Source organism: Oreochromis aureus, linkage group 23 (genome assembly GCF_013358895.1).
Source record: "Oreochromis aureus strain Israel breed Guangdong linkage group 23, ZZ_aureus, whole genome shotgun sequence".
Classification (NCBI taxonomy): Eukaryota; Metazoa; Chordata; class Actinopteri; order Cichliformes; family Cichlidae; genus Oreochromis; species Oreochromis aureus.
The window spans coordinates 38,865,675-38,893,069 of record NC_052963.1 but is presented as its reverse complement, the minus strand read 5'-3'; the positions used below and the strand labels follow the sequence as shown (position 1 = coordinate 38,893,069).

The 27,395-nt window shown below is 41.2% G+C and overlaps 1 protein-coding gene across 6 annotated transcripts in view; it reads left to right on the top strand.

Annotated features, from left to right (window-relative positions):
• Positions 1 to 27,395, top strand: part of dab1a (DAB adaptor protein 1a) — a 249,455-nt gene that overhangs the window by 176,668 nt on the left and 45,392 nt on the right. For all 6 annotated transcript variants that reach the window (XM_039606719.1, XM_039606724.1, XM_039606723.1 and 3 more), the window contains one exon: positions 23,476 to 23,759. In XM_039606719.1, coding sequence (XP_039462653.1) covers positions 23,690 to 23,759 — 70 coding nt within the window. In that variant the 5' untranslated portion in view covers positions 23,476 to 23,689. The remainder of the gene's footprint in view (positions 1 to 23,475; positions 23,760 to 27,395) is intronic.

Genomic DNA, 27,395 nt, shown 5'->3' with positions numbered 1-27,395 from the left:
AGACATATTTTCTTTGTAAAAGTGACCTGTTTTAAAGTGCACAATGAAAGTTTGTAGTCCAGGATGAACCACAGAGGACTCACTCCTACAGACCAACAAAACATATTCTGGTTTTAAAAAAAACTGAACAACCATGCTATTAACCTTTTTTGGTGAATCGTATCAAGTCATTTTTAACCCTTCTTTATCAATACTTCGTCCTTTCTTAATCTGTTTTTGATTTTGCATCCCTGCCCTGTTCAGGGTCTACCCTATCTCTCGGTCTGTATTTCATTCGTTCTCCTTCCCTCTCTCTCCCTCCATCATTCTCTTTCTGTAGCATAGCTTCAGGGATCCTCTTGTTTCAGATAAGATGCTGATTATGGAACTAAGGCTCTTGAGTTCCTCTTTTTTCCCTGCTCACATTCACATCAACATTAGCATTTCTCAGCATCATTATCACATTGAATCCCCCCCCCCGCCCTTGATTTACACATCGGTCCTCCTTTTCTTTTTCCAGCGAGTGCCACTTTGGGGTGAAATCACAAAGGTGTTCACTTTTTTAATGAGTTTTAACAGCAAACAAAAGCACTTTATAGGAGGCATTTTCAGGAGGTGAAGACACACATACACATGGGGGCGCGGACACACACACACAGACTGAAGTCACAGCACATTAACACTTCAATTAATTCAGCGCCTTACATTCTAATTTCCACAGAAGTCAAGATCCCTGACCACCCCCTTCCCTCAAACCCCACACAAACAGACACACACACACACAGCAGTGATGCACGGTGCTCTGTGTCATGCCTCAGCAGACCCCAGCAGTATTACATGCTCCTTATGACATTTTAGGTGCTGGAGAGAACACAACAAACAAAGCATCGCAAATTACATTTTAATTTGCGATGCTTTGCCTTTTATTGAGGCATATACAAAGGAGCAGAGATGCCTCGTTTTGTACAATATTCTTTATTCAAAGAATACAATAGATAATGAATGCGTCTATGGTGTGAAGGGAGCATGGGAGTGGGCCCTTAGATTTGCTGGGGGGGGGTTGCAAGCGACTCTTCCCTGTGGATCGGCTCCACTGACTTCCACACTCACTGGGAGACTGCAACAAAGTTAGAGAAAGAAATAGACAAAGACAGGAGTGGAAAGATGTTTTCCTCAGAGGATTGCCTCTTTGTATTTCTCCTCCTATTTCTTTCTCTCGTTTTCTCTCTCATGATTTCTCTCCATCTGCGCTTTTCTGTTGCTGCTCACTAATGAATTTTTAACCGTCCCATGATTCTCTCCTTTGTCTCTCTCTTACTGTTGGTGTTTGTAAAGATTAGGCGTAATTCAATATCCATCACCATACACCATCTCCTCCATGAAATTCACAGTGATGTTTCATAGTATGTTTACTTACTAAAGCAGGAAGCTGTGTAGCAGTCATGTAGAGGTGCTATATCCTGTCTGACCCTGTCTTTTTTTTGAAAGACAAAGTGCTGGTAACCTAATTAAATTCCTCGTAGGACATGTTAGGATTGCTTTGTGTGCTAAACATCTGTTCCAAGTAGATGAAATGGGAGGGAGAGTCTGGCGTCTGTGTCTAGGACAGAAGAGTTGTTTCTGGGCTGGAACCATAGCACTGGCTGCTTCCCTGGAGCACCTGGTGCCTGGCTCATATAGTGCTTTCTGGGCTTAGAGGAGAGGGTGGGTGCCCAGATGCTCCTGCATTCAGCCTGCAGAGCTAAAACTGAAGTATGCTGCCACACTAGCATACACTCATGCGTGCCACACTCCTGCTTCAGCTCATGGAGCTCAGCACTTCAGCTTCACAAAAACACATTTGTAAACACAGAATGGAGTCTTATCTAGTTTCATGGGTCATGAAATCTGCTCAACCCATAAACCAGGTTCAGTTTCAGTTCAGGTGGAGGCATAAAAATGATCAAAATTGGATTTGGATTTTGCATACAGTATTAATTTCACAGCGGGAAAACTGCTCCAGTGTTTTTTATGTCTTTTGCTCACCTATGTGTTGTACTTACAGGCGATCTTTTACACAAATCGTTTCAGTTTGTAGATACTATTCAATAGCGAAACTCATAAAAAAAAAATCATGATAACAGACAAAAAAAAAGAAGCTCAGAGGAGGTTAAGGCTAAGCTTATTAGTGTAAATGATTCTGCAGAGCTGCGAGTGGTCATTTAATTGCATAGCTTTAACGGTTTATCCTCTGTGCTGACTCATCAACAACTTGTACATCTAAGAACAAACAGACTTGTAGAAAATGTGGATATGCACTGCTATCGGTTACTTTTTTCATTTTGTAATGAAAATGTGTACAAAAATAAAATTAAGTCTTACAACCTTAGGTTGACTGCAAATGTAGAGTGAAAATGTTGCAAATTGCAGTTATTAGATATTTTGCAGGATTTGCCTTTGTACTCTCAGGTGGTTTCTCTAAAAGCTAGTTCTGCCTGTTTTATGTCAGTTGAACAGAGGGGATGGATGGATAGATGGATGGATGGAAAGGTAGGGAGTGAAATAGGTCAGAATGTGACTTAAATATATGTTTGTGTTTAACCCTTTCATGCATGAATTATGACAACCTCAATCAGGATTTATTTCTTCAGTATTTTTATTCATCTCTATGCTGTCTCTTATACTCACTGCCACATTCAGAGCAGATCAGACCATGCAGCGGCTGATTTCTATCAGAGGCCTGCTCTTTAACATCTATTAATTAGATTTGATTTAAATGTACGACTTTTTTTCTTTCTTTTTTTTAGAAATATTTTTGCCTTGATTCCTGAGCACGCATGCACCAGTTCCGAAACTGAACCCACTAAGCCCCCACTTTACCATTACAAATCCCAATTTAATCCATGCATGCTGCTTTTCTTTTTGCTCATCAACCAGGCACACGCGCACACACACACACACACACACACACACACACACACACACACACACACACATATGCACAGGGTGGGGGGCGAAACCAGAGTATAACTAAAGAAGTAGGGTAAATTTAAAACAATACTGCTGTCAGTAGAGGGTATATTGTGGCAATAATGATCGCAAAGAATCACTGAATGTTTTATTCTGCTTTTTCTTGTGTTGATCTTTGCATACTACTGTAGTTCACTTCTAGAGAAACTCACATTATAATGACTTCAACTGAAATAGGGCATCATGAGACAGAATCATAGCGTGTGGCTACTCTTAGGCCTTTAAGGTTTGCCACGTCATTAGGATTGTCTTGGTGGCTTCAAGTTTTGGAGATTTGCAGCATGCATATCACTGAGCCTGTAAAAGGCAGTTTGTATTTTATTGCAAAAAGAAAGCGGAGCTCGATAATGTAGAAATCTTTTATTTTTTTGAGATATCACACTTGGCACCACCCACAGACGCTAACCCAGTGGTGCTAATTAATCAGTTCTTCTTTGCCGCTCAATCAGAATTTCTTCAGTTTAAATGTAAATCCAAATAGATAAAATGTTCCAGAAAGATGGAAAAGAATTGAGCAGTCATATAAAAATAGTAAGTGGAAATCTTTATTTTAGACAGATTATATACATAGACAAGCAAACATTTCATCTGATCAAACAAATGATGTTTTAAAATAGACATTTTGAATTGATTTGAATTATTTAAGTAGCTAAAAATGACATTTCATACATTTGGAAAAATAAGTTCACCTGTGCAGTTTTTGCACCTTCAAATCTAAATCATAAGAATCAGGAATCCAGATCAGAGGTCAAGGATTTGTGGTGTGTAGTGTTATTATGCTAAGATCTAAAGATCTCCAACATATTTGGAAGAAACCATTCCCTTGTAAGGAAGTTTGGCAGATTTAGTAGTGCAGTTTTGTTGACTGACTGTAAATATTACAGTTGTTGGCATCAAAATACATGGATCTGCAGTAAGGCTGGGCAACCTTACAGTCCTGCATCATGTAAATAAGGCTAAACTTTCATACTTCACAAACGCTAAGCAAAGGCTGGAGTAGTTGTGACACAATTACATCTGTCCTCTATCCCAAAAGATTTTCATACGATCTTTTTGACAGTTTCTCACCCCTAATTTGCAATTGGATTACATAAAATTTGACCCGCAGGGCTGGCGTGCAATAAAAAAGCCCTTGCTGTCCTAAAAAGAACAGCTTATCGTCAAACTGACATCGAACATCTATGCAAAGACCAGGTCTTTGGGAATAATGTACTTTAACCAGATGAATAAAAGACAGACGTGATTTGCCACAATGGTAAATGGCCTGTATTTGTATAGCGCTTTTACTAGTCCCTAAGGACCCCAAAGCGCTTTACACAACCAGTCATCCACCCATTCACACACTAGTGGTGGCAAGCTACATTGTAGCCACAGCCACCGTGGGCGCACTGACAGAGGCGAGGCTGCCGGACACTGGCACCACCGGGCCCTCTGACCACCACCAGTAGGCAACGGGTGAAGTGTCTTGCCCAAGGACACAACGACCGAGACTGTCCAAGCCGGGGCTCGAACCGGCAACCTTCCAATTACAAGACAAACACCCAACTCTTGAGCCACGATCGCCGCACAATAACAGTAAACAAAAAGAGCTTTTCAGGGGATATTATCCTCATCTGTATGAAATTTTGAATTGAACTGGAAGTTGACCTTTTAACAGTATGAAGATCTTAAGTACTGTTGAAACCCAATGTAATAGCTCAAGAAAAAAAGGCACAGATTTGAACCTCATGTACATATTTTGAGGGAGTTTAAAACACACAGTTTATGAAACTTAAATTTTTTGTTACTGAAGGAAAAAGTTTAGAAAGCCAAGAATGTTAAAGACTGGTTAGTGTCTGGCTTCTGAGCCATACTATGTTATTGTATTCAAGTATATCACCTTTGCTTTATCACAGCAGATTTAATGTTGGCTGTACAGCCCAGCAAGCAGCACCCAGACTGTAATCTGTGCACTGTGGGAGAGAAATAAGTAAGAGATGTGTTGTTCCATCTCTGAGAGTGATCACTTTACATGTAAATATATCCCCAATCACAGCACAGCTATAAACTTTAACTAGAGCGAACAGTGATATTGTCAGACAGTATTGGCACACACACACACAAAATAATAATATTCAGTAAAGTATACTTTTTATAGTTGCAGCACTGCCACTATTATATTATGTTCTTTAGGTATAATTTATAGTTTGCAAACAATGCAGTAATGCATGTTTACGCCTTTATGTTTATTTATCATGTGTCTTTAAGTACCCCAAAAAGTGCCCTGTACATAAAATTTATTACTTTTATTATGATCTATAAGGTTGTTAATTCCCTTGTACATGGAACATCAGCCCCCTTTCTAATGACTAAACATTATCCCTCCAATGCCACAATTTGCACTTTATCCACTTTTAAATGTTGTTTACAGGCATTCGTGTAAGAGGATTTGACCCACAGACACATAAATACACATTAGAGATGAAATGACGCAGTCCTCACTTGACTGCTGAAATTTACAGCTCAAATCAGCTTATAGCCAGTTAGTATGGCTTTGTGCTTTTGAATAAGCTGTGGTTTAGTATTAGTGACTGTGTGCATATTCATTAGACAAGCATTTACAATAAATGAAAACAAAGTTGTAGTGTTAATTTATGAAAGCTAAAAGAATTTAATTCTCCATAAAGCAGTTTTTAAACAACTCCATGCCAGGAGACCCTAAAAAAAGTCGGGACAGGAGGAGCTTTGATATTATATCAAGTTCTTATGGCCAAGCTACTGGCAGTCAGTAAACAGTTGCCTTCTTTTCCAACAGAAACAGAGCACTATGGACACCCCATTTGAGTCTCCTCTCCACCTGTGCAATTCAAGTCCAGTATTTACTGGTCCGCTGAGAAAAACAAGTATTTCTTTGGCTGGGTATTGGCTTTGCTCTCCAGCAATTTGTCCTTTGGCTATTCAATTTCACACTGAACACAGGGAAAGAACATCTTGTGTGAACTAGTGGGTTGGTAGTGCTTTATATGAACTGGCATAGTTTTTACGTGTGTGACCAGTAAATCAAATTGGTAAAGCAAAAGCTGCTTAAAGGTGTATAGAATTGCAGATTTAGGTGTTTACTTTCAGAGGAATTAGTGGGACTGCCAATCTGTTTATCTAACAGATACTCAGCATATCCACTGTCAATTTAAAAAGTGTCTTCGGCAAACGAACCAGGCATTGGACTTGATTAATGTAAGATCCAGTGAATAAGTATTAGCAGTAAATATGCACCGAAAGTGAATTTAGCAGATTTAGTGATGCTGCAATCGTGTGTGTGTGTGTGTGTGTGTGTGTGTGTTTGTGTGTGTGTCTCTGCAGGGACCTTCTTTAAGGACGAATGGAGGATTCAATCACCTGCTCACAGGTCATTTGTGCTTCTTGATCGAATTGCACTGAGCATCTAACAGAGAGACACTTTACTGGACTGGTGGACACATACACACAGACACACCCATGTATATATATATATATATATATATATATATATATATATATATATATATATATATATATATATATATATGTATAACATACACACACACAGTCACATGATGAAAAGGACATAGCCGAAGGGTAAATTATTTTTTTCAATATAATGGTGCATTTCATGGATCCTTACCCCTAGGCCATGACCCTTCTTTCAATCTATCTCACTCTCCCGCTCATTTTTACACATGCTCCCCCCCTACATCTATTCTCAGTATGAGCATTTAGATAGGAAGCCTTCAATTAGCTGGATATGCTTATAGATAATAACTTCTCTCTGTCAATAGAAGCTGATGGCTGGTGAGTATGATAAGTAATTTTTGGTAATGAGGATGTTAAAAGACCACCCATTCAGCCTTGAGGTCAAGTTCACAGTGTGTGACTGTGTGTATTTGTGCGCACACGTGAGCTCATAAAGCTCACATCGTAAAGGTGATGGTTTCAATCACACAGCCATGCCAGCCATGATGGGACCTGACAGGAATATTTGACAGAGACTCATTTAGAAGTTGTTAATTTGTTCGAGAATGACTGTGCCACCATATTTGGTGTGTGGTTTTCTGTCATTAAAAAAAGCACACATGATTTTTCCTGCACTTGGCAGCTTCACATTACCCCAGTCTTCTGTGCCAGCTGGTAATAGCAGCTGTACTGTAGAATAGATTGTACTTATAAACAGACTTCTTCATTTATCTTTCTTTCCTATACTTTCTTGTGCCATGTTATAAATGTAAGGTGGCAGACCAAGAATGGAAGGGCTATTTTACTGCTTCATACTTCATAAAGCAGCAACAGGCTACAGTAGCAGCTATAAATGGCTGCATTCTTCTGGTCAGATGTAAAGAAATTCAAAAAGAAAGGGAGGTTACTAAAAGGGTAGGTGAGAATTTAAAAAAAAGGACATTTTCATTTTTGTGTTTTAATTATTACCATATTTAGATATAATAATTATAAGTTATTATAAGTATTATAACTTATAATAGAGAGGGTGACATGGGGAGCAGTAAAGGAGCAGGAGGAAGGGGTGGATGGAGAGAAGTGAGGTGATTGTCTGGTCTGCCTCAGTGGGCGTTGCTTTGCTATTAGTCGTACTGCTTACTGACGTGACCTTCTCAGTTCATCTCACCTGGCCCTCAACTGCACCTTGTAAGTGCATGTGTCCTCGCTTTTCTGTGGGTGTCTAATGGGTTTTAGAGTCTGTGATGAGTCTAAAGTCTCATCCTTCTCTTTCCCTCCTCTCTGGAGACTGTGGTCACCTGGAGAAAACAGGCGCTTACCTTGGCCTTTGGTGTAAATCACCCCTCAGATGAGTTCTTACTGTGATCCCCTCACATTGCCTTGGATGACAGCTCTCTTGAGAGAACAATTTAATGATCCCTTGTCTGATGAACACAGGCCAGAGGAATGAATGGAAATGTGTTCTGAAGGGAATATTTGAAACCTGTATTGTCTATCAGGTGGCCTTCCATGAGTGCGGACCTCTTCACCAGAGTGGATTTGACCTCTGCAATTTATTACATACACCGCTGACATCTATCACACCTCAGCCCTCAGGGACACTTGTGCAATAATAATATCACAGCAGCCACATACAACTGGCCATGTGACTTCTTTTCCTGCTGCTGTGGATCCCTGCGTGGTTTATTAAATGACTGTCTGTGTGGTTTCTCCTTTTGTGATTTTCTGTTCAACATGTTTCATCCTACATCGACTTAAGCTGTTTTCACACATGTGTATAATCCGGAACTTTTCTAGGCGTCACCCAACAGTGGCTCAAAAACACAGATCTTCAGAGATGAACAAGTCATTAATCTGCCCGCTCCCCAGTACAAAGTCTGTGTTATGTCGCATTGTGCCAGTGTGTAAGAGACAGGTAAACGGCTGGTGCATTCACTCCTAGTGAAGTAGCGTCATTTTTTTTCACCCCCGCAGATGGCTGCCCATCCCTGAGCCTGGTTCTGCCGGAGGTTTCTTCCTGTTAAAAGGGAGTTTTTCCTTCCCACTGTCACCAAAGTGCTTGCTCATAGGGGGTCACATGATTGTTGGGTTTTTCTCTGTATGTATTATTGTAGGGTCTACCTTACAATATAAAAGCTGTTGTTGTGATTTGGCACTGTATAATTAAAATTGAATTGAATGTGTGACTTCCATTTTGACGGTTACTCGGGGAGCTCAGTCACCTAAAACACATGGAGTATTTCCAATAGTTCAAACCTGCCTGAAGTGGACTATTTCCTGCTGAAGGACTCCTTCCTGATCCTCCACCTTCTCTCTACTCACAGCTGCTTTTACCCCATTTTTCCAACTTAATGTGTGTGCTGCTTCTTAAAACCTTCCACCAGATCATCTAACGCAGTGATATTTTAATATGTTGATTTCATGCATGAATAGCCCAAAGCCTATTTTTCATAAAAGGCATACAGTAATCTGTAACACCTTCAGCTTGGATTAAGTCTTAAATACTATCACATTATTGTAAAGGCTGTGGTAACACAGGGCTAATGAAGCAAAAAGTAACTAGGATGACCCAGTTTTAAGTTCTGAGGAGCTTCTTATATCACATGTAAAAATGTTCTCACTGACACGATCATTTTTAAAAAATGATCATACACTGTTGGCAGAGTTATTTGTCATTTGATTATGATACAAATTACAAAAGAGTTCACATGTGCTGCAAATAGGAACTGAATCAGAGCCACACTTATTGAGCGCTGCTGGACTGTATAAAATAGGCAGCTAATAAATTATGGAAGTGATGAGAACATTTATTAGAGAACCCTTGAGCTCACCATGGGCATTAATTAAAGCTTCCGCTGCAAACTTAAGTTTATATTACATCACTCCAGCAGCCTAAAAAAAAAGTGAAAGCGCTTCTTCTTTTTTATTTTTTTGGGAGGGGGTTGAAACAGCTGAAGTTCAGCAAATTACTGAGCTAAACACCAAAGTGATTTGAGTACAATGTTGCAGTGAAGAACCACAAACAGTAACAAAACAACGGTGTTAGTCATGCCAGTAACGCTGGAAACCATCAGGACCAACAAGGTTAAATTCTTTTCTCATCAGAGAATAAAACTTTCTTCCACCTTTCAATGTCCCACATTTGGTGCTCTCTTGCAAAGTCCAAATGGTCAGTTCTGTGGCGTTCAAGGAAATGAGGCCTTTGAAGACGTTTTTTGTTTTTAAAGTCCTTCAGTCTCAGATACCGTCTGATGGTTATGGGACTGCAGTCGGCCTCAGTTTGGGTCGAGGATCATCCAGTGTCTTGACGGACAGCCAATTGGATCCTCCGGCTCAGTGCTGGTTAAATTTTTTTGGGTCTTCCAATTGATTTGTTTGTTCCATAACCCTCAGGATTGTTTAAAAAATTCCAAATGACTGTCTTACTACGTCCCACCTCAGCAGTGATGGCACGCTGCGAGAGACCCTGCTTATTCAGTTCAACAACCCAACCATGTTCAGAAAGGGAACGTTTTTTTTACCTTTGCCATCAGAACGTCATCACAGTATGACTACCTGTCCACATATTTGCACATATTTGGCCTTTTAAAGGCATGTGGTCTTAAACTTTTGATCAGCTGTAAACCGGCCTGTTTCCGTTTAAGTATTATTTTCAATAAACTGCATGAGACAAAAATGTTTTGTCTCACTCCCATTTCTTCTTGTTGCATGTTGAAGCTTTACGTGGAACGACCGTGGTTCACGGGGTTAGGAAGCTCATCTTGTAACCAGAAGGTTGCCGGTTCGATCCCCAGCTCTGTCTGTTGTTGTGTCCTTGGGCAAGACACTGGTGATGGCCAGAAAGACTGATGGTGCGATATGGCAGCCTCGCTTCTGTCAGTCTGCCCCAGGGCAGCTGTGGCTACAACTGAGTGAATGAATAGTGGAATTGTAAATGCAATCTATTATTATTGTTAAGATCCAACCATGCAAAATATGATTTTTTTTTTTTTTTGCAATTTTTCAAGTGGTGATCAGGACTGGATGATTTCCTCATACTGAAACAGCCACACCTCATTGCGTGGCTTAAGCGTTGACGTGTTTGTCATTAAGTTTGTGGAACCATTCTCAAGTGTGCTTTGTGACTCGGTCAGGGAGGTTCTCAAGGGTGTTGCTGTAAATTAAGACAACAGCAGAAAAGGGAGGGAAGGAAGAAACGAGGAACAATTCCAGGTGTTGCAGAGCATTTAATCACTCACCTGTGTGACTAATGAGACCACACCACACAAACACACCCATATGTGCTCACATGTACATGCACACCCACAGACTGGTGGGACTAATTACCCAAACTCTACTACGGTGAACACACTGCCACAGCACAACTGGTAAAGCCTCATTGAAATGCGTATGCAAATACACAACAGCTTGCTGTTGCTTCTTTAACTCATTACGCACTCGTCTCCTACTCTTCTCTTTACTCTGTCGCCATCCGAAGGAGTCACAGGAAGAGGATTAGTGAAAAGAGAGCAGAGCATTACCTAGTAGGTCAGATAGAAGCAGCTATTCTCCATGCAGGCTGTGGCTGCAGGCAGTGCTACAGGTAACAAACACATCAGTCACATACACAGCACACCTGTTACTGTACAGATGGCAAGCCCTGGGAGAGAGGCAGGCAGAGCAATGAAGAAAGATGAGCAATCAGACACACAGGGAAACACAGAGGAGAAGACAAAGAAGAGGGAGGAATGATATTTTTCATGGGTAGATTGTTAAAGCAGATCGAGGACAGGGAGATTTAGGGGGAGTTGCCGGGTCAGGGGAGCTGTACCTGTTTGTGTACAGCTGCGATAACGGGAATAGGGCTGAGGGAAAGATGGAGGACATAAGAGGAAGGAGCGAGAAAAGGAGGGATTTCCTCACCTGTGCTTTCTGCCTGGAGCAGATAGTACTGTGTAATCTAGTGAGCCTCTCTCTATGCTCTCTGTATATCATTATACGTACTCACATCTGCATCTTTTTTATCTCTTTTTCTCGTCCAGCTTCACATAAGAAATAATCCTCATCATTACCCATATCCTTATCAAAGACACTGTAACATTCTGAAAAGCAGCCTCTGCTCTTGAGATCTGAAATGATCATTTTGTCCTCTGTAATCATTGAATAAAAAGGTTTTAGTCTATGTCTGTGAGTATATGAATGTGTGTGTGTGTGTGTCAGTAAAATATAAATGTGTGTGGAGATGTGGCTGTGCCCCAAGCTACATATCTTAATCTCCTGTCTATTAGTATATTCAGAATTCTCCTTTAGCTGGTGGAGGCATCTGATAGGCTAATTTAAAACCCCCGCTGGCCTTCATCCTGCTCCTGGAAGTGAAGAGGACAACGTGTCTTGGGAGTAAGATGAGAAGGAAGAAAGAAATGCTCCAGCCTTTTTCCTCACAGCCTCTCTCATGACTAATCTAACTGAATTCTGAGTGAGGTAGTCAAGGTGGTTTGGAAAATACACATTTTCAATCAAAATTGACCTAAAAAATACACTCTTAGGATGCTATGGAGGGGATTTCCATGCACAATAGATGAATGTATTTATTTAGATACTGTAAAACCAAATTTTTAGTATTATGATGCTTAAATAATTTTTTTAAGATTTAAACATTCATGATGATTTGACAGACTTTTTAAGAATGTAGTAGAATTAAACAATAAAAATGCCTTTTAACTGATCAAATAATCACATTTGTATTCCAGCAGGTCAAAAAAATCCTTGAGCTGTTATCTTTTTGTTCTTTCAAATGCACTACTCCAACATTAATTTTTCGATTTTCTGTCTTGTTCAGTAGCTCTGCTGTTGTAAGACTTAAATGTGACATTTTGAGACATTTATGAATGTAGATGTTCTTCCCTGTTTAACCACATAAATTCAGTGAGACATAAAAAAGTCCAAGCTAGCACTGGTATTATTTTCAGGGTGTAGCTGGAATCTCTTGCAAAAATCAGAATACTTCTGCTTCACGTTTCCATTCAAATTTTATCCTCTCTTAATAGAAGCAAATCCTACAATTAATTGTATGTGTCTTATTCCTGAAGTAGAATCTATTGGCTGTGATATTAATCCACACGGATGCAATGGAGCTCATGCAGGGCACACAGTCAGCCTCGGCTTTTCTGTGAGTTTGGCAGCGGGCAGTGTTGTGTATACACTGTGTGTGTTTTAGTGTGTGTTTCAGAGAGAAAGAGAGCAAGGAGGAGGAAAGGGAGAATCAGATTGCCTATTCCAGTCACACAGATTATCTTCCACTTCTCAGCCTGTGACAGCACATTTCCTTCCCTCTTCATGCTGGTTGCCTCTTCTCTACCAGCACTCTCTCTCTCTCCTCTCCCTCCTCCTCCTCTTCAGCCTTCCCTCTCAAATGCAAATGTAAATTAAAATTCGCTTTATTTGCGTGACAATGATCTTTATGTAACCCAACTGACGTTAAAATAATAATATTAAAATTCTTGTTGTTCCTTTACCTTTTGCGTAACCAATTTTCCTCTCCTCTTCTTTTCTCCCTGCCCCCCCTTTTGCTTTCCTTCCACCTCTTCCCTCTGTGCTGGTGTATGTATTGGTATCATTAGCAGCATCACCATGATGGATGACACTAAGAGGCTGGGGCCCAGTGGGGTGGAGCTCTGTTTAAGCACACAATCATTACCTGTGCCACATACACATAAGCCATTTCCACACGTGCACATGCAGACCTGAACTTTTCTAGATGTTTACCAAGACCTGACGGAGGAACGTGTGCAAACGTCCGATGCATTTGGATCGGACATCAGTCGTCTCTTAGCCTGTCAGCTATATTGGTATAAAGCCTGTGTGATATCAGATTATGCCCAGTTCCACCAGTATGAGAACAGCTGTGAAATCACTCTGTGGGTGTTGTGTGTACTGCTTCCTCTATTCTCGTCTACCTGCTACCCTCATCTAAACTGAATGGAGTATTGTAGATAGTGAGAATTCATCAGAAGTAGACTGTCTCTTGTTGTGTGCTTCAAGTGAAAAAGGACATCAAAGTGTTTGTGTGAAAATGGTTGCACATACAGAAGCAAGCATGAATGTTTCACACCGATATTGTGTGTACCCGAAAATCTGTCTTTAACTATTTGGGACAACTGTGGCTCAGGGGGTTGGGAAGCGCATCTGTAACCGGAAGGTCACCGGTTCAATCCCTGGGCTCTCTGTCCTCGTCATTGTGTTCTTGGGCAAGACACTTTACCCTACCGCCTACTGGTGTTGGCCAGAGGGGCCGATGGCGCGATATGACAGCCTCGCTTCTGTCAGTCTGCCCCAGGGCAGCTGTGGCTACAACTGTAGCTTGCCTCCACCAGTGTGTGAATGCGAGAGTGAATGAATAGTGGCATTGTAAAGCGCTTTGGGTGCCTTGAAAAGCGCTATATAAATCCAATCCATTATTATTATTGCACGGCTTCTTTTACATGAATGTTAACATCCCTTCCTTCTTTCTTCTGTTTTCGGTCTCATATACACATATACAAACGCTCACTCTCAGAAACACACACAGCATTTTCTGAGTTTTAAGAGCTTTGTATCGACTCCGAGCCCCGTGGGGAAGTGAATGCCAATAGTCCCTCCGCTCTGTGAGTGTTCAGACAGCCCAGCAGTCCAATAGACCACGGGGTGCTAAAAGGGGCTATTTCAAGAGCTGGCAGAAAGTTTTCACCTCCAGGAAACTTTCACAGACTTCATATGCAGAAAGAGATTTTTGCACGTTGTCATAGTTTGCGTACTCGTGTGTGTTTGGCTGGAAATGGTTGCCCACAAGTTCAAAAGAGTTGGGAATTCAAAGAAGGAAATTATGCAAATCGTGTCCTGACTATGACAATCCCGCTGTGATTCACTTTCAGGCTGATGACATCAGTGGATGCTGTATTCTTTATCTGGGCTTGGTGTGCCATGTGCATGTCTGTCTTTGTGAAAGAAAGATGGATGGACCTCCAAAAAGTACAAATAACAACTGTAAGATATGAAAGTGTTAAATAGCCAACCTGCTGTACTAGATTTGGAGCTGTTACTCCCATGTGAAGTGGGTGGGAGCGGATCATGTTGTCAGAGTCCATAAAAAACAACAAGGCCTTATCAAACACGGACGCTCAGTTAAGATTGATTTTGTTTGGCTGTCTGTATTAACTGGAAGGGCAGGCGACTGTGACAGTGTGCGTGGGCGATTAGACACACGGGCAGGAGGCAGGAGCTGTAACTGACTGATGGCCATTAGTGGTACAAGGTAGCACAGGGGAGTGCTGGCGGGAGATGCGTTTCTACCCCCTTGGGAATTTCTCCCTGGGGTTCAACCTAGGCATTCCCTCAGCGCACTAACTGGGCTCAGAGGCCAGAGGTGGAGAATCTGTTCCTGCTGCTCTGCTCTGACAGATTGACTGACATAGACATTCGTAAAATTCTCCAGATGTGTGTCTTGGTACCAATTGCAGGCATTGAGCTGCTGAGTTAAGGCTCGCCAGCGGCTTGCAGTTGAAGAAGTTTTGGGATGTCACTTTTGAAGGTCTAGCCTGAAGCATTCTTAGCTTCTTTTAGTCTCTACTTCCTCTGCTCTGCTTACATCTAGTTCTTGCCCTTCTCTGTATCCTGTCTTTCCTTTCCGACTCAAAAGCAAGTGGAGAGATTAGGCAGAACTTTGGGATTTTACACCTACAAGAACTTAAACATCCTCGTGAGATGCTACAAAGAGTACCACCACTGGGGATATGAAAATACTGTAATGATCCACATTAATTATGACCATGCCCGAGATGTTTTTGGTTCTTTGCAGGCCATCGCAATAGCTCCAGCTTCCTGTTGGGTTATTAAAAAACAATCGATACTTGGATACTTACTAGCAGATTAGTTACTCCTTTAAGTTGCATATTGTAGCATCATGGATCAGACCAGTGCTAACCAAGAGCATTTTTCAAAATGTATCAAAATGACTTCTTTACATGTGCTAATTTCTCAAGCATCTAACACTATAATAGCAATCATTTACTTACTGTTTAATCTGTCAGGAGCCTGTGTGTTGTTAATGTTATTGAAAAGATGGGTTTGTTGGAACCTGTAAAGGGCCATAGATGCATAAATCAAACTTAAAAACCTCTTACTGTACATCAGTCAACTCGATTGAAATACCTAGAAAGATGAGCATTATGTAGCACGGGTAAGCTAGGTTAATGTTAAATCAACCAGCTGGCAGGTGCCTCTGAACAGAGTATGCAAAATGTCTGCAATTTCATAGTTTGAACTAGAAAAAACTGACATCAAATCAAATGGCTACACAACTTTATGGCTTCAGTGGAGGATATAAATTAGATCAGACTAGATTTGTTGGACATATATAACAATTACAGTCAGAACCATTTTTAATCTATTAATGGTGATGAAGTGTTGAAGTTGTATTCTCCTCATGGCTTCACATCAAATTGTTTTAACTGTTAATATAAAATATGCATACGGTATCTGCAAGATGGGATCGTGCTTTGTTTATCATAGTTAATGTCAGTACAGCTGCTGGAGACAGCTGTTCAGATCCAACAGATGTCCACAAATAATATCGCACAACCTTTGTCAGTCAGTTTTTTCCAGTATTCCACTGAAATGTATTCATAGTCAAAGCGGGCCAATGTCTCTGGTAGTTCATCACATTATAGTGCTGGTAATGGTAAGTGTTGGAAACGTCAGCAGGTATCCACTGGTCCGACTGGTCTGACTGACTCTGTGTGGGCATCTGCAAAATAATCCCCCATACACATCTGAAACTTATATATTCAGCTGAGGCTTCTATTAGCGTTATAGACGTATTCCTTCAACTAGCTCAACTGGAGTGCAGTCAGATAAGTTTTTTCTTTTCATGTCAGAGTAAGAGTCTCCAGCTACTGGCACTTACTGGTACTACAGCAGATTTTTAGTAGCTTTCATTCATCTAATACATTATAACTAATATATCGAATCAATTACAGTACTAAGACCAATTTATTGATTATGACTAAAGAGATAATTATCATTATAATAAAACTTGTATATAAGCAGTGGGAGAGATTTCAGTTTGTTTTTTTTTAATTTTTTTTTATTGTGTAATATTTGTAGGAGGAAATGTCCAGATACACAATAAAGCAACAGTAATCCCATGTCTGTATTCCCCTTTACATCCATCAATCTCTCTATCAATGTCTGCCTTCAGAGGCACAGTTTGACAAGTCTGTGGTATGTCCGTGTGTGTGTGCACATGTGTTTGTGCAACAGCACCGTGCGACACCATGATTAAGTGTTTTGAATAATTGATGATTGCATCCCTCATTAAGTCTTACTCTTGTGCTCCAGCAGGCTCTGGCTCTATTTTTATGCACCAGAATCCTCCTCTCTTCTCTTCCACTCCACATATGTAGCAAATCCATCACTCACTTTAGGCTCTGCTGATGGGCGTCCAGAGGGGCTGTAAGGGATCTAAATCATATTGAGTAGACACTTTTACCAGGCCAGCACCAGAATGCAGTGATGATGGTTTTGTAGAAAAAAAGAGTGACCTCTGGCTTTAGAGCTGCTGGGGATATTCTGGCTGCAACGGGCCAAACTCTAAATTATGCCAGTATTTAGCCAAGCATGGTTCATTTCTCTACCTCCATTGCAAAACCTCCTATGCACTTCTTTATTGTGCCTTCTGCCATTCCGTGTACACAATTTATTTATTCATTCACCCACCAGTGATGCATAAAATTAAATAAGTAAAGACCCCATGAAAATGAATAAAAGTTATATATTTTTTTGTATCTGAGGGGTCAGGGAAATGGTAGTCACGGGGTATGGTGTATGTTTGCACTGTGCTCCGTCATTCGTGAAAATCCATTTCCATATTGCTGACAATTGCCTGTTTCTTTTCACTACAAGCAACCATAAATCACTGAATCATTCCTGTGAGGGATGAAGCTACAATTCCACTTCCACATGTTGCTTAGTGTTGGGAATGAGAAATAACATCCAGCAGGTCTGCCTGTGTGAAGGCCATCTGAAGTTATACCGCTTCAGAGATGAATAGGAGAAAGGCCACAGCACAACCAAATAAAAGGATGCATTACTAAACGATGTCACACCGTAAATCCAACCTTACACATCAGCAAATAGTTTGGGCATGTGTAAATAGAGAAGCTGAGAATGATGTGGGTTGCTGTGGTAGAACAAGGGAGTAGAGATGAAGGAGGCAGTGAGAGGATCAGTCAGTCAGACATGCAGACACAGAGGTGGAATCAGAGTGCAGGTTTGGTGATAAAGGCATATCCACAGTCTGTCGGAAAAGCTGCTGGTTCCTCTTTGCATGAAAAAGACAGTCTTACACACATTGCTTAGCAGGACCAATTTAAAATTTAGCACATTAACAAGTCAGAGGAGACACTCACACTCACATACACAGGGGAGGTGCAAGGAGAACGGGATTCGTTTTCATCTATTTCCCCTTAAAACATGAGAAAGGAGGAAATCCCAGAAGAGAGCACAGCGCTTTGATATCTACAGCCCTGTGTCTGTAAATAGGTTAGGTGAAGATGATGTGCGTGTTTGTATCCGTATGTGTATATTTTGTGTTAAATTGTGATCTGCACGTGCAAGTGAGCCTGTCATCTTGTGGGGTATCCTATTTTTGGCAGGAGGTTGTGGGTGGGAAAGTGTGTGTGTGATTGTGTGCATGTGCCTATGTTTACCTTTTCCTGATGAGACCCCCACTGAATGTTCCTTCTAGTCATTCATGCAGGCAGGGAGCCATGTGGAGCACCTAGAGCAGCTCAGAACCCGTGTCTCTTGCAATGTGTTGTTGTGCTGAATGGTGGCCTGGCTGACTGCCTGCTGAACTAGAGGCACACTTGTTCTTATAGGACTCCAGGCTGGTGTTTCAGCCACTAGACAGCTGCGGTAACAATTTTGAGGCCTTCTTTTTTGTCATGTAACTGCTGTTGGAATTGCAATTTTTATTTTTCTTCCCCCAGCCCCAAAAGCAATTCTCAGAAATTCAGCTAGGCTAATGTGCAGCGTGGGTGGACTGGCTATTTAGATCAATGTCACGAATGCCCTTTTACCACGCAGCTGCTATATAATGCTTTAGCTTCATTATGGCGTGGTGAGCTGTGATCACATGCATTTTGACAGTTGCTTCTCAGTGTGTGATAACTGCGTTGACCCATGATGCCATTCTACTGCTAAGATCTAATGTCTTCTACCAGAGATGGATAATGCTAACAAATGCAATATGTGGCTGCACAAGTAGCAAGAGTGAGCTTTAATTTTTAAAAATTTTTACATCTTTTGATGATATTGGGGTAATTTTGGATCAAGGCTGTCGCTCATGAGTATTTCCATCATATTTATGAATTTGTGGTTGGTCTATAAAATGTCAGAAAATATTGAATATCCTCACCATATTTTCAATAGTTCAAAGCTAAGTATCAAGGTGGTGATGTTGCCAAACCAACAGTCCAAAATATTTTTGGTTTCTGTTACATTAGACAAAAAAAATGAATATTTTCCTAATGTGAAAATCCATCACTGGATAATGCTTTAAAAACTAAGTACAAAAATGGCTAATGCTGTTACTGATTAATCAGCTAAAGGTTACAGTTGTGTTTTAGATCAATAAAAATGTCATCATGCTAATAAAACATCCTAGTGCCAAAGTTGTTTAATGATAAGAATTTGATCACTCATGAGTTCACAGATGATTTCACAGTGCAGTATGCCTCTGCAACTATCCCTGTAACCACTTCACTGGCATTACTTCTGCATTACCAGTTGAACTTTTACATGTCCAAAGCATTTAATGATTTATTGATTATCATCTATAAAGTTACCCAGATAGAAAACGTATCAGGAAATTGCATTCTTTTTCATCATTGCTTCATATCTGTCTGCACAAGTCCCTCATCAAAAAGGAGATTAGATTCTGGAAAGTACACTTCCTTTATTGTTATATGCTGGACAAAGTGCAGTGATATGCAGCATCTTTGCATAGCATTGGACTTTAGTCCACACCTCATGTTTTTTGCTCTTTTTTTTTATCCCACGCTCTCCCAGTCTTTTTCCAGAAGTGCAAACAAACTTTTATATCATACACCAATAGGCACGCCTTCTCTTCTAACCTCTATTAGTTGATCTTTTACCCTTCCTTCCCTTCATTTCCTTCATTTCTGCTCCTCTGTTTCGTTCTTCGCCTCGTCTTCCTGAGCTTTTTGGACTACCGACGTTGAGTGGACACTATATATTTTTATCTGCTAAGGCTCATAAACGGGTAGGTTTTATATCCATAAGTTTTATTCTTTTTCTGGACAGAACAGAAATTTACTGACATTTATTTCTCTCTTCGGCTTGATGGTGTGCTCTGTCAGTTGACATTTAAAAGGTGTATGTAGCCGTTTCGGTCTCTAAAACTACATGTGATTTTGTTTGTTTTATATGGTTAAAACGAACACCGTTCATTCACCGTAAAAACATCTGAAACCTAGCAGAATGTAACTTGGATTGACCTTTAGTACCAACATTGTTATTCATCAACGAATACACCTCAGAGGAGAAGCGTGCTGCTGATAAGGACTCGTGCAGTGGTGTCAGGATACAAAGGTAGCACTGGTAAAGTGTGAGTGTGCGCATAGGCTGGACAGAGCACAAGTATTGAGAACAGCGTGTGTGAGTAGTGTAGAGGGGGTCTTTATGATTATTCATTATTGAGATGGCAGGAGAGCCGAATGAGTGGAGCCAGCAATCTAACTCTGAGCCTGATGGACGGAACACAATTACCCTGTAAGAGTGAGAGGTGGGAGAAAGGCGAGGCGGATAGAGAGAGCCCGCCCCTTTCTCTCTCTCTTCCTTTCTTTTTTTCTTTCCACTCACTTGGCATACTTTCCTGTAGCTGCAGATGATTTCTGGGCATTAAGCTCCTGTTGGCAGCATCCTGTTTATAAAGTCATACACACATACAGTACAGTGAAGCACGCGCGCACACACACACATGCAGATCGTCACATCTCCTGCTAGCGCCTGTTGGCAGCGCCCCATTTACGGACGTCCAATTTACTGCTCATTCCCTTCTCCTCCTTGCCTCCGCTATGCCTCTCCTCTGGCGTGGCTTCAGATTGCTGTCTAAATCCAGACACACTAAGCCATGTTCACATCCTGCTCTGCTGCTACATTTAGCTTGCGCGCTGATTCCAGGTCAAACCACCACTACAGCGTTCACGGTGGCTTTTGATGGTGCTGCTCTTTCCTTCACTTTATCTGTGCGTGCGTTCAAGGCAGGGAATTTGTACAGCTGAAGCTAGACATGGACTGTGTTTTGAGAAATTAGCTTGTTCTCCTCTCCAGGGATGGTAGCTTAAGATGTAGAACTCTTCGCCGAGTCTCCAGAGAAACAACCATATGTCTGGAGCCTTCGAGATGTCTTGAGAGCTGTGCTGCAGCAGATTTTTCATTTTCAGTCTCACAATCTTGTTTCTTGCTCATTTTCACCAGTGAACTAGTGGCTGTTTTGCTTGTAATGCTTGGATGGGTAGAACATCTTTAAATAAGTGAGTTGTTCTCTTACAGGAGTAATTTTGCAGACGGGATGTAAACTGTGAACCCATTACACAGTTTAAAGTTGGTCTAAATTTGTTTGTGAAATCAAAGTTACACCACAGAAACTTGTCTATGAGATCTTTTTTGTGTGTGCGTGTGGTTGTAGATTGTGCGTGTGTAGTGAGAACTGTTGGACTGCCTCGTCTTTGGTCCAGTTTGAGGATTAACAGACTGCTTTTTTTTTTGTTTTTTAAACACAAGCTCCAGATGCTTCATGAAAGACTTCACAGCTAGAAGGAGGAGAACGAATTCAGAGAACAAAAAAAGGAAAGAGAAGAGACGGACAGGGGACATGTTCAGGGTTGAAGCTGAAGCTGCTCAGACCCCATCCTTTCTTTTCTGATTTTACTTCCTTGGGCTTTTTTCTCTCCCCTTTTACCCCTCGCTCATTATCTTTCTCACCCACTCTATGTTCCCTCACCCCTCACTTTCTTTCCACTCTGTTCGTTTCTCTTCCCTCTAACCCTTCTCTCTTCATACTCACTCTCTCTCCATCCATTTGGTGGAACAGTGCTGCTGATAATGCCTGTAATTGGAGTGACTCACACTTTTCCAGTGTGTTTGGACCAGATAAAGAATATTGTCAGCATTTTGCCGACATGGCCTCTGCTGGCAGAATTAAATGGACTCTGTTCTGTTCTGTCTGCAGCAAATTAAAAGCCTCTCAATTCATCTGTTCTCGCCCAAGGCTTACAGGGGCCTCCTATTCACACAAAAACACCGTGGAGAGGGGGAGGAATAGAATAAGAGAGATTTCCCTCTTCCCCAAGAAGCACAAGTCTTTTGGTTTTGTTTAAATCGGCACTCGGCCACTGTTAGATGGAGACGGAGAAGGAAAGAGAGGTCAAGACTTATATTCTAAGAAGATTTGAAGAGCAGCTCAGAAGGTAGTCAGATTCATTATGTAGCATGTCAGCTTGCAGCTGCCCGTCTTTGTGCTTTACCATTTCCAAGTAAGAAAAAAAGCTATTCTGTATTTGTGTGCACATGTAAATGAGCGTGCTTTCATGCATTGACACAACAGCGTTAAAGTGTGAATCTGAGTGTTTTTGGCTGCTAAGTTATGGTAGTCACTGCCAGTCAACACTTAGGAATAAGTAGCAGCAGATGGGCAGGAAAAATACAAAATGCTGGGGCCAGAGGGGCCTGTCAGTCCTAAGAAGGGCAGCTGGAATTAGCATTAAAAAGAAATTAATACAACCTTGGTCTTGTTAGTTTTAGCTTCTGTTCGTGCTCGTAATAATAACACTGGAACCCTCAAGTTAATTGCTGGGATATCAGATAATTGCTGTCAGGATACAGAATGCATAAATATTTAAAAAATTGACCTGTTAGAAAAGATAAAGTGAGCAAATTGTCTGTCATAATTCTCTATCACTGTTTCGACTTCCTGGTTCAGCTCTGAATTACTGTAGGGTGCTTTGGCAATGTTTCAACCCGTGCATATTATTTTCAAGCTAATAAAAACACTTTGGAAGCTTTAGCAGAACTATGAAGAAGTAAAGCAAATGTTGTGAATTATAATTGTTTTAGCTTTTGTTGTTCAGCAAGTATGGGTCCACTTACGTTCATTAAATCATTCATAGCTGTAAACAAGGTTAACCATGACTCTGTGTTCCCCTGCTGTTATTTCCTGTTACTTTTGGTTCAGACTCAAAGTGAGAAATAAAATCCCCAGTGAGTCTTTTTCTTTCCTCTCACCAGCAGCATTGTGTCATTGTCATAGAAGTAGCGAGAGCACCGCTAGTGCCGCTCTACTGTTCTATCTTTGCGGCATGTGGTATGGCAGGTAGATATTGCTATCACAGGCACCGGGTCTAACAATTTTTCTTCCTGAAACCTTTAGTTTGTGCACACACAGTTTTCCTGTGCAATAAGAGATTGTTGCAACATGTTGGAGGTGAACTCATGCTTGGCTTTACCTGCAAATAAAGTGGTATAGATATTCTGTCGATACTACTTTGCTGGTTCCACCTGCTTGTTGAAAACACTTGTGTTTCTTACCCTGTCTGACATTAGGTTAGTGACTTCCCATGTCATAACCAAACATTTGGGGAGTATAAGAAGATAAAACATAACATAATAATTATCTAACAGATTACGTCATGTGTAAACGTTTGAATGCATTATTAGTAATTTTAAATCTGACTCCTGGTTACCCGGCTTCAAGAGGAAGAACATTTTCTCAAGAAAATTTCTTGCTGTGGCACATTATTGATAGAAAGCAGAAAGTGTAGTGCAGGTCTCTCTAGTCTGTTACCATTGGCAACATCTTCTCAAAGCAGATCAGAGACGAAGTCATTCTAATGCCTGCTGAGAACTCTTTCTAGGTCTCACCTGCCAAGAGTAAGCACAACCTCACCGAAGCCAACCTCTTTCTTCCTGTCTTTTCTCCTCCAGCTCTCTGTGGGTGTGTGTAGGATGTTGTGTCAGGGCTAAAGCCCATCCCTCTCCCATGAGCCTGTGTGCCCACACACACACCTGGCGCCTCCACGCACACACCCGGCGCCCACGCACGCACAGCCGGCACTGACGCTGTGAACTGGACCCTCGGAGCCCAGCCGATCCCAGCTGAGCCAAGCGGAGCGGAGTCTAACCCAGTTGGAGCCTGAGGATGTCAACAGAGACAGAGCTACAACCAGCGGTCAGGCCCAGCAGCGTAAGACGGGACTCCAAGAGGAAAGGTAAGTGCAGCATCAAAGTCAGAAACAACTTTGAAGATATTACTGTTTACTCATCATTTAACTGATGAGTAACTGAAAGGGTAATGTGGTTAATTCACTGATTATTCTGCAAGAAGAGAAAAAAACTTTTTCTCTTGTGACATGAAAGTAGTTTCACATCACAAGAGAAATCCTTCATCATAGCAGCATTTTGACGTTAAAGTCAAAAAAGCACAATGAGAGTGACTCAGCATGCACAGTACTGGCAGCCAAGTAACCACAGACTGTATATAAAAAATAGACATAGCCCGAGGTTCTGAAAAGTAAGACCGTTGCGGAGGTGCTTTCAGTCTGCCTTCTCTCTAATCATCAGCAGTGGGTGACTTCTCTGGTTATAAAAAGAAGTCAGACAGTGTAGGATTTTTTTTTTCTCCTTTACGTTTGATTTAATACCTCAGTAGGCATTTACCTAGTGAGTTTCTGATCTTAGCTGGTAATTCTGAGTTTTATCCAATACACCATAATATGTATTCTGGTCCTATTTAAAGTAAAATGTGGTAAAGCATAAAGAATGGCTATCTAGTGACTGATTGTTGCTAAAATTCTGTTGTCCTGAGTGTTTGAATCAGATCTGCCACCTGTCTGTTTTCAAATGCTCAACTTGAGATTTAAAAACAGGAATCCACAAAAAAACAGTGTATGACCTCAATGTGTCCCAATATGGTGACTGGTCCACGATTTATGTACAGTTAATAGCTGTAACATGTTGAAGTTTTTTTTGTTTTTTGTTTTTTTTTTAGCAAAAACTAAGCCAGAATGCAGAAGAAGTGTGTGAAACGTTAAGTACACCCCATGGATTTTTTTAAACAAATGTCCCATCACAGGGTTGAGATCTGGACTTTGGCCACTACAACACATTGATTTTTGGTGTTTTATCTTAATGTTTAATTTTTTTAGCCATTTTGTTATAGATTTGCTGGTGTGCTTGTGTTCATTGTCTTGCTGCATGCCCCGGTCTGGGCCAAACTTGAGCCGCCAGACAGATTTCCTCACGCTTGACTTTATAATAATTTGATATAAAGAGAAGTTCATGGTTTACTCTGACTGTAAGGTGCCATGGTCATATGGCTGTAAAACAAGCCCAGATCTTTACTTCTCCACCACAGTGCTTTACAGTGCTGGTACGCTTCAGGTTTACCAAAAGTGGCGCTGTGGATTATGGCCAGAGATCTCCACCTCAGTTCAAAGGACATTGTTCCTGAGTCCATTCAGATGCAGCTTTTCCAATCTAAGCCATGCTGCCATGCTCTTTAAGAGATAAGAGCCTTTTCCTGACAACACTTCCAAACAAGCCATAATTCAGTCTTTTTCTAATTGTACTCACATGAACTTTGATATTTAATATGCTCACTGAGGCCTGTTTAGTCTGAGGTGTGGCTCTTGGGTTTTTGCAGTTTCTGTGAACATTGCATGTCTGACCTTGGAATGAATTTGCTGGGACGTCCACTCCTGGGAAGACTGGCAGCTGTATTGAATGTTTTCCAGCTGTAAATTATCTTTCTCAGTGTAGAATCGCGAACTTCACATTGTTTGGAAATGGCCTTATAACCCTTCCCAGATTGATGTGCTGATACAATTGCTTCACTAAGGTGATTACTGATGTCATTCCTTCTTGGTGTTGTGTTAACATACATCTGAATACTCCAGACCAGCAAACTGCCAAAGCCTCTGTTTTTATGGAGAGGATCACACTTGCTGATTATCAGTTAATGAGGTGCAGTTGATTAGCAGTACTTTACTTTTTCTTGTCTGTTGATTCCTGTGGAAACAGGAAGGGTGTACTTGGTTTTTCCACATGTGGCTTCTGCATTTTGGGTTAATTTCTGTGACATAAATAATGACATGATGCAATTTTGCAATTTTGTTATGTGCTGTTTTTCATCTGAGGTTACATTTTTAAAAAAAATTTAAGATCTGGGAAGGAACAGATGATTCATTTTGTAATGCCCCGATATGTAAAATGTTAGAATTGGAAAAAGGTGACCTTTTAATCTCATATTACTGTATCAGGTCATGAAGGCAAGACTACTCTGAATTTAATAAGTCACTACTTTTTAAGGTAGTACCTGCAGCCCTGACTAGAAATGATTGTTATACACACACTCATATACATGCAAACACAGCTTTGTGAGCTACTTATTTCTCTTTATTAATTGTGTCTTTGTGGATTAGGATACAGAATGCAGGGCTGCTGCCGTTCATAGTTAATTAACAGGTGGTGTAGCACAGTAGGCTTCCACTAAACAGGTGCAGGGATGTTGTGTTTGGTGAGAAGCAAAAATATCCAGGTGTGAAAAGCTCCAGAGGCAGGTAGCTAGCAGGTGTATGAGAGCAAGCCTGGGCGGTCTCAGAGCAGAGGTGATGCCAGGGGCCAGGCTGGCAGCCATCACCCAGCTGCTCGGTGCCACCTGCCCGACTGTAAGAGTGACGCCCAGCATTCTCTGAATAAGCATCTGATTGATGTAGCAAAAACTTTGGACGCCGTTGGGAATGACACTTAATGGATGCACGCAACTGCACAGAAACACACACTCACTATCACCTGCAGCAGATGCCTCATTGCACATGGTGCGCCTGAGCCCCTGCAAACAAGCATTGGTTCCCCCATACACAGTGTATGAGGGAACACTGAATGCCTCTCATGTCCTATTTAGAAATAGTATTGTTCTGCTGCAATGGAGATCATGTTCATCATTCAGACTGCTCTCCATATTTGGAAGATGTGGACACACACACACACCTACACTCACACACACACACAAAAAAACACACACACACACTGGGACTGGGATTGAAGCCCAGAAGAGCATATGAGAGGGAAGATGAATGGTTTGCCTTCAGCACTGAGACTTAAGGGTTTTCACTTTCTTTCTCTGTCTCTCTCTCTCACACACACACACACACACACACACACACACACACACACACACACACACACACACACACGCACACACACACAGTTGTACATATATCTCACCTTATAACTCGTCTCTATCTGCATGTCTCTCTTACAAATGGGATGTAGAATTTGCTCAGCCACAGACCTGTTGAGATTGGCTCACACGCATTGGTTCATTCATCTCTCTTCTGATCTGGGTCTTTCTTCTAAACAGGCAGACACAAGCACACCCAATCTACACAAACAGACATGAACACACATATACACACACACTCTCAGCAGGGTGATGAAAGTCAAATGCAATCATATACCACACACAAGCAACGGGCATGATTTTGGAATAGGAAACCTTAATGTGCTTCATGTATAAGACCTGTGTTTATGCAGTACATATACATGTTTTTGTCCAGTCCTCTGGTTTCTGTCCCGCTGGAGTGGCTGAATTTAAATGAAAATAGATCCACAGAATAGATGGTTGTCATTAGGGTGTAAATAGTGGTTTTGTTGTAGTGAAAATCCCTGAAGGATAGTTCCTCACTCCTCTAATGTCCTTCCTCTCCCGTTCTCATCGTTCTTTCTCCCACTCCACAGACTACTAAATGACCTTGTCCTGTATAAGTGAGACACAGAGCAGAGACTGATCATGAAGAGAGTGAGGAGTGAGTGAGACTAATGAGTCATTGTGAATGAGAGCTGTT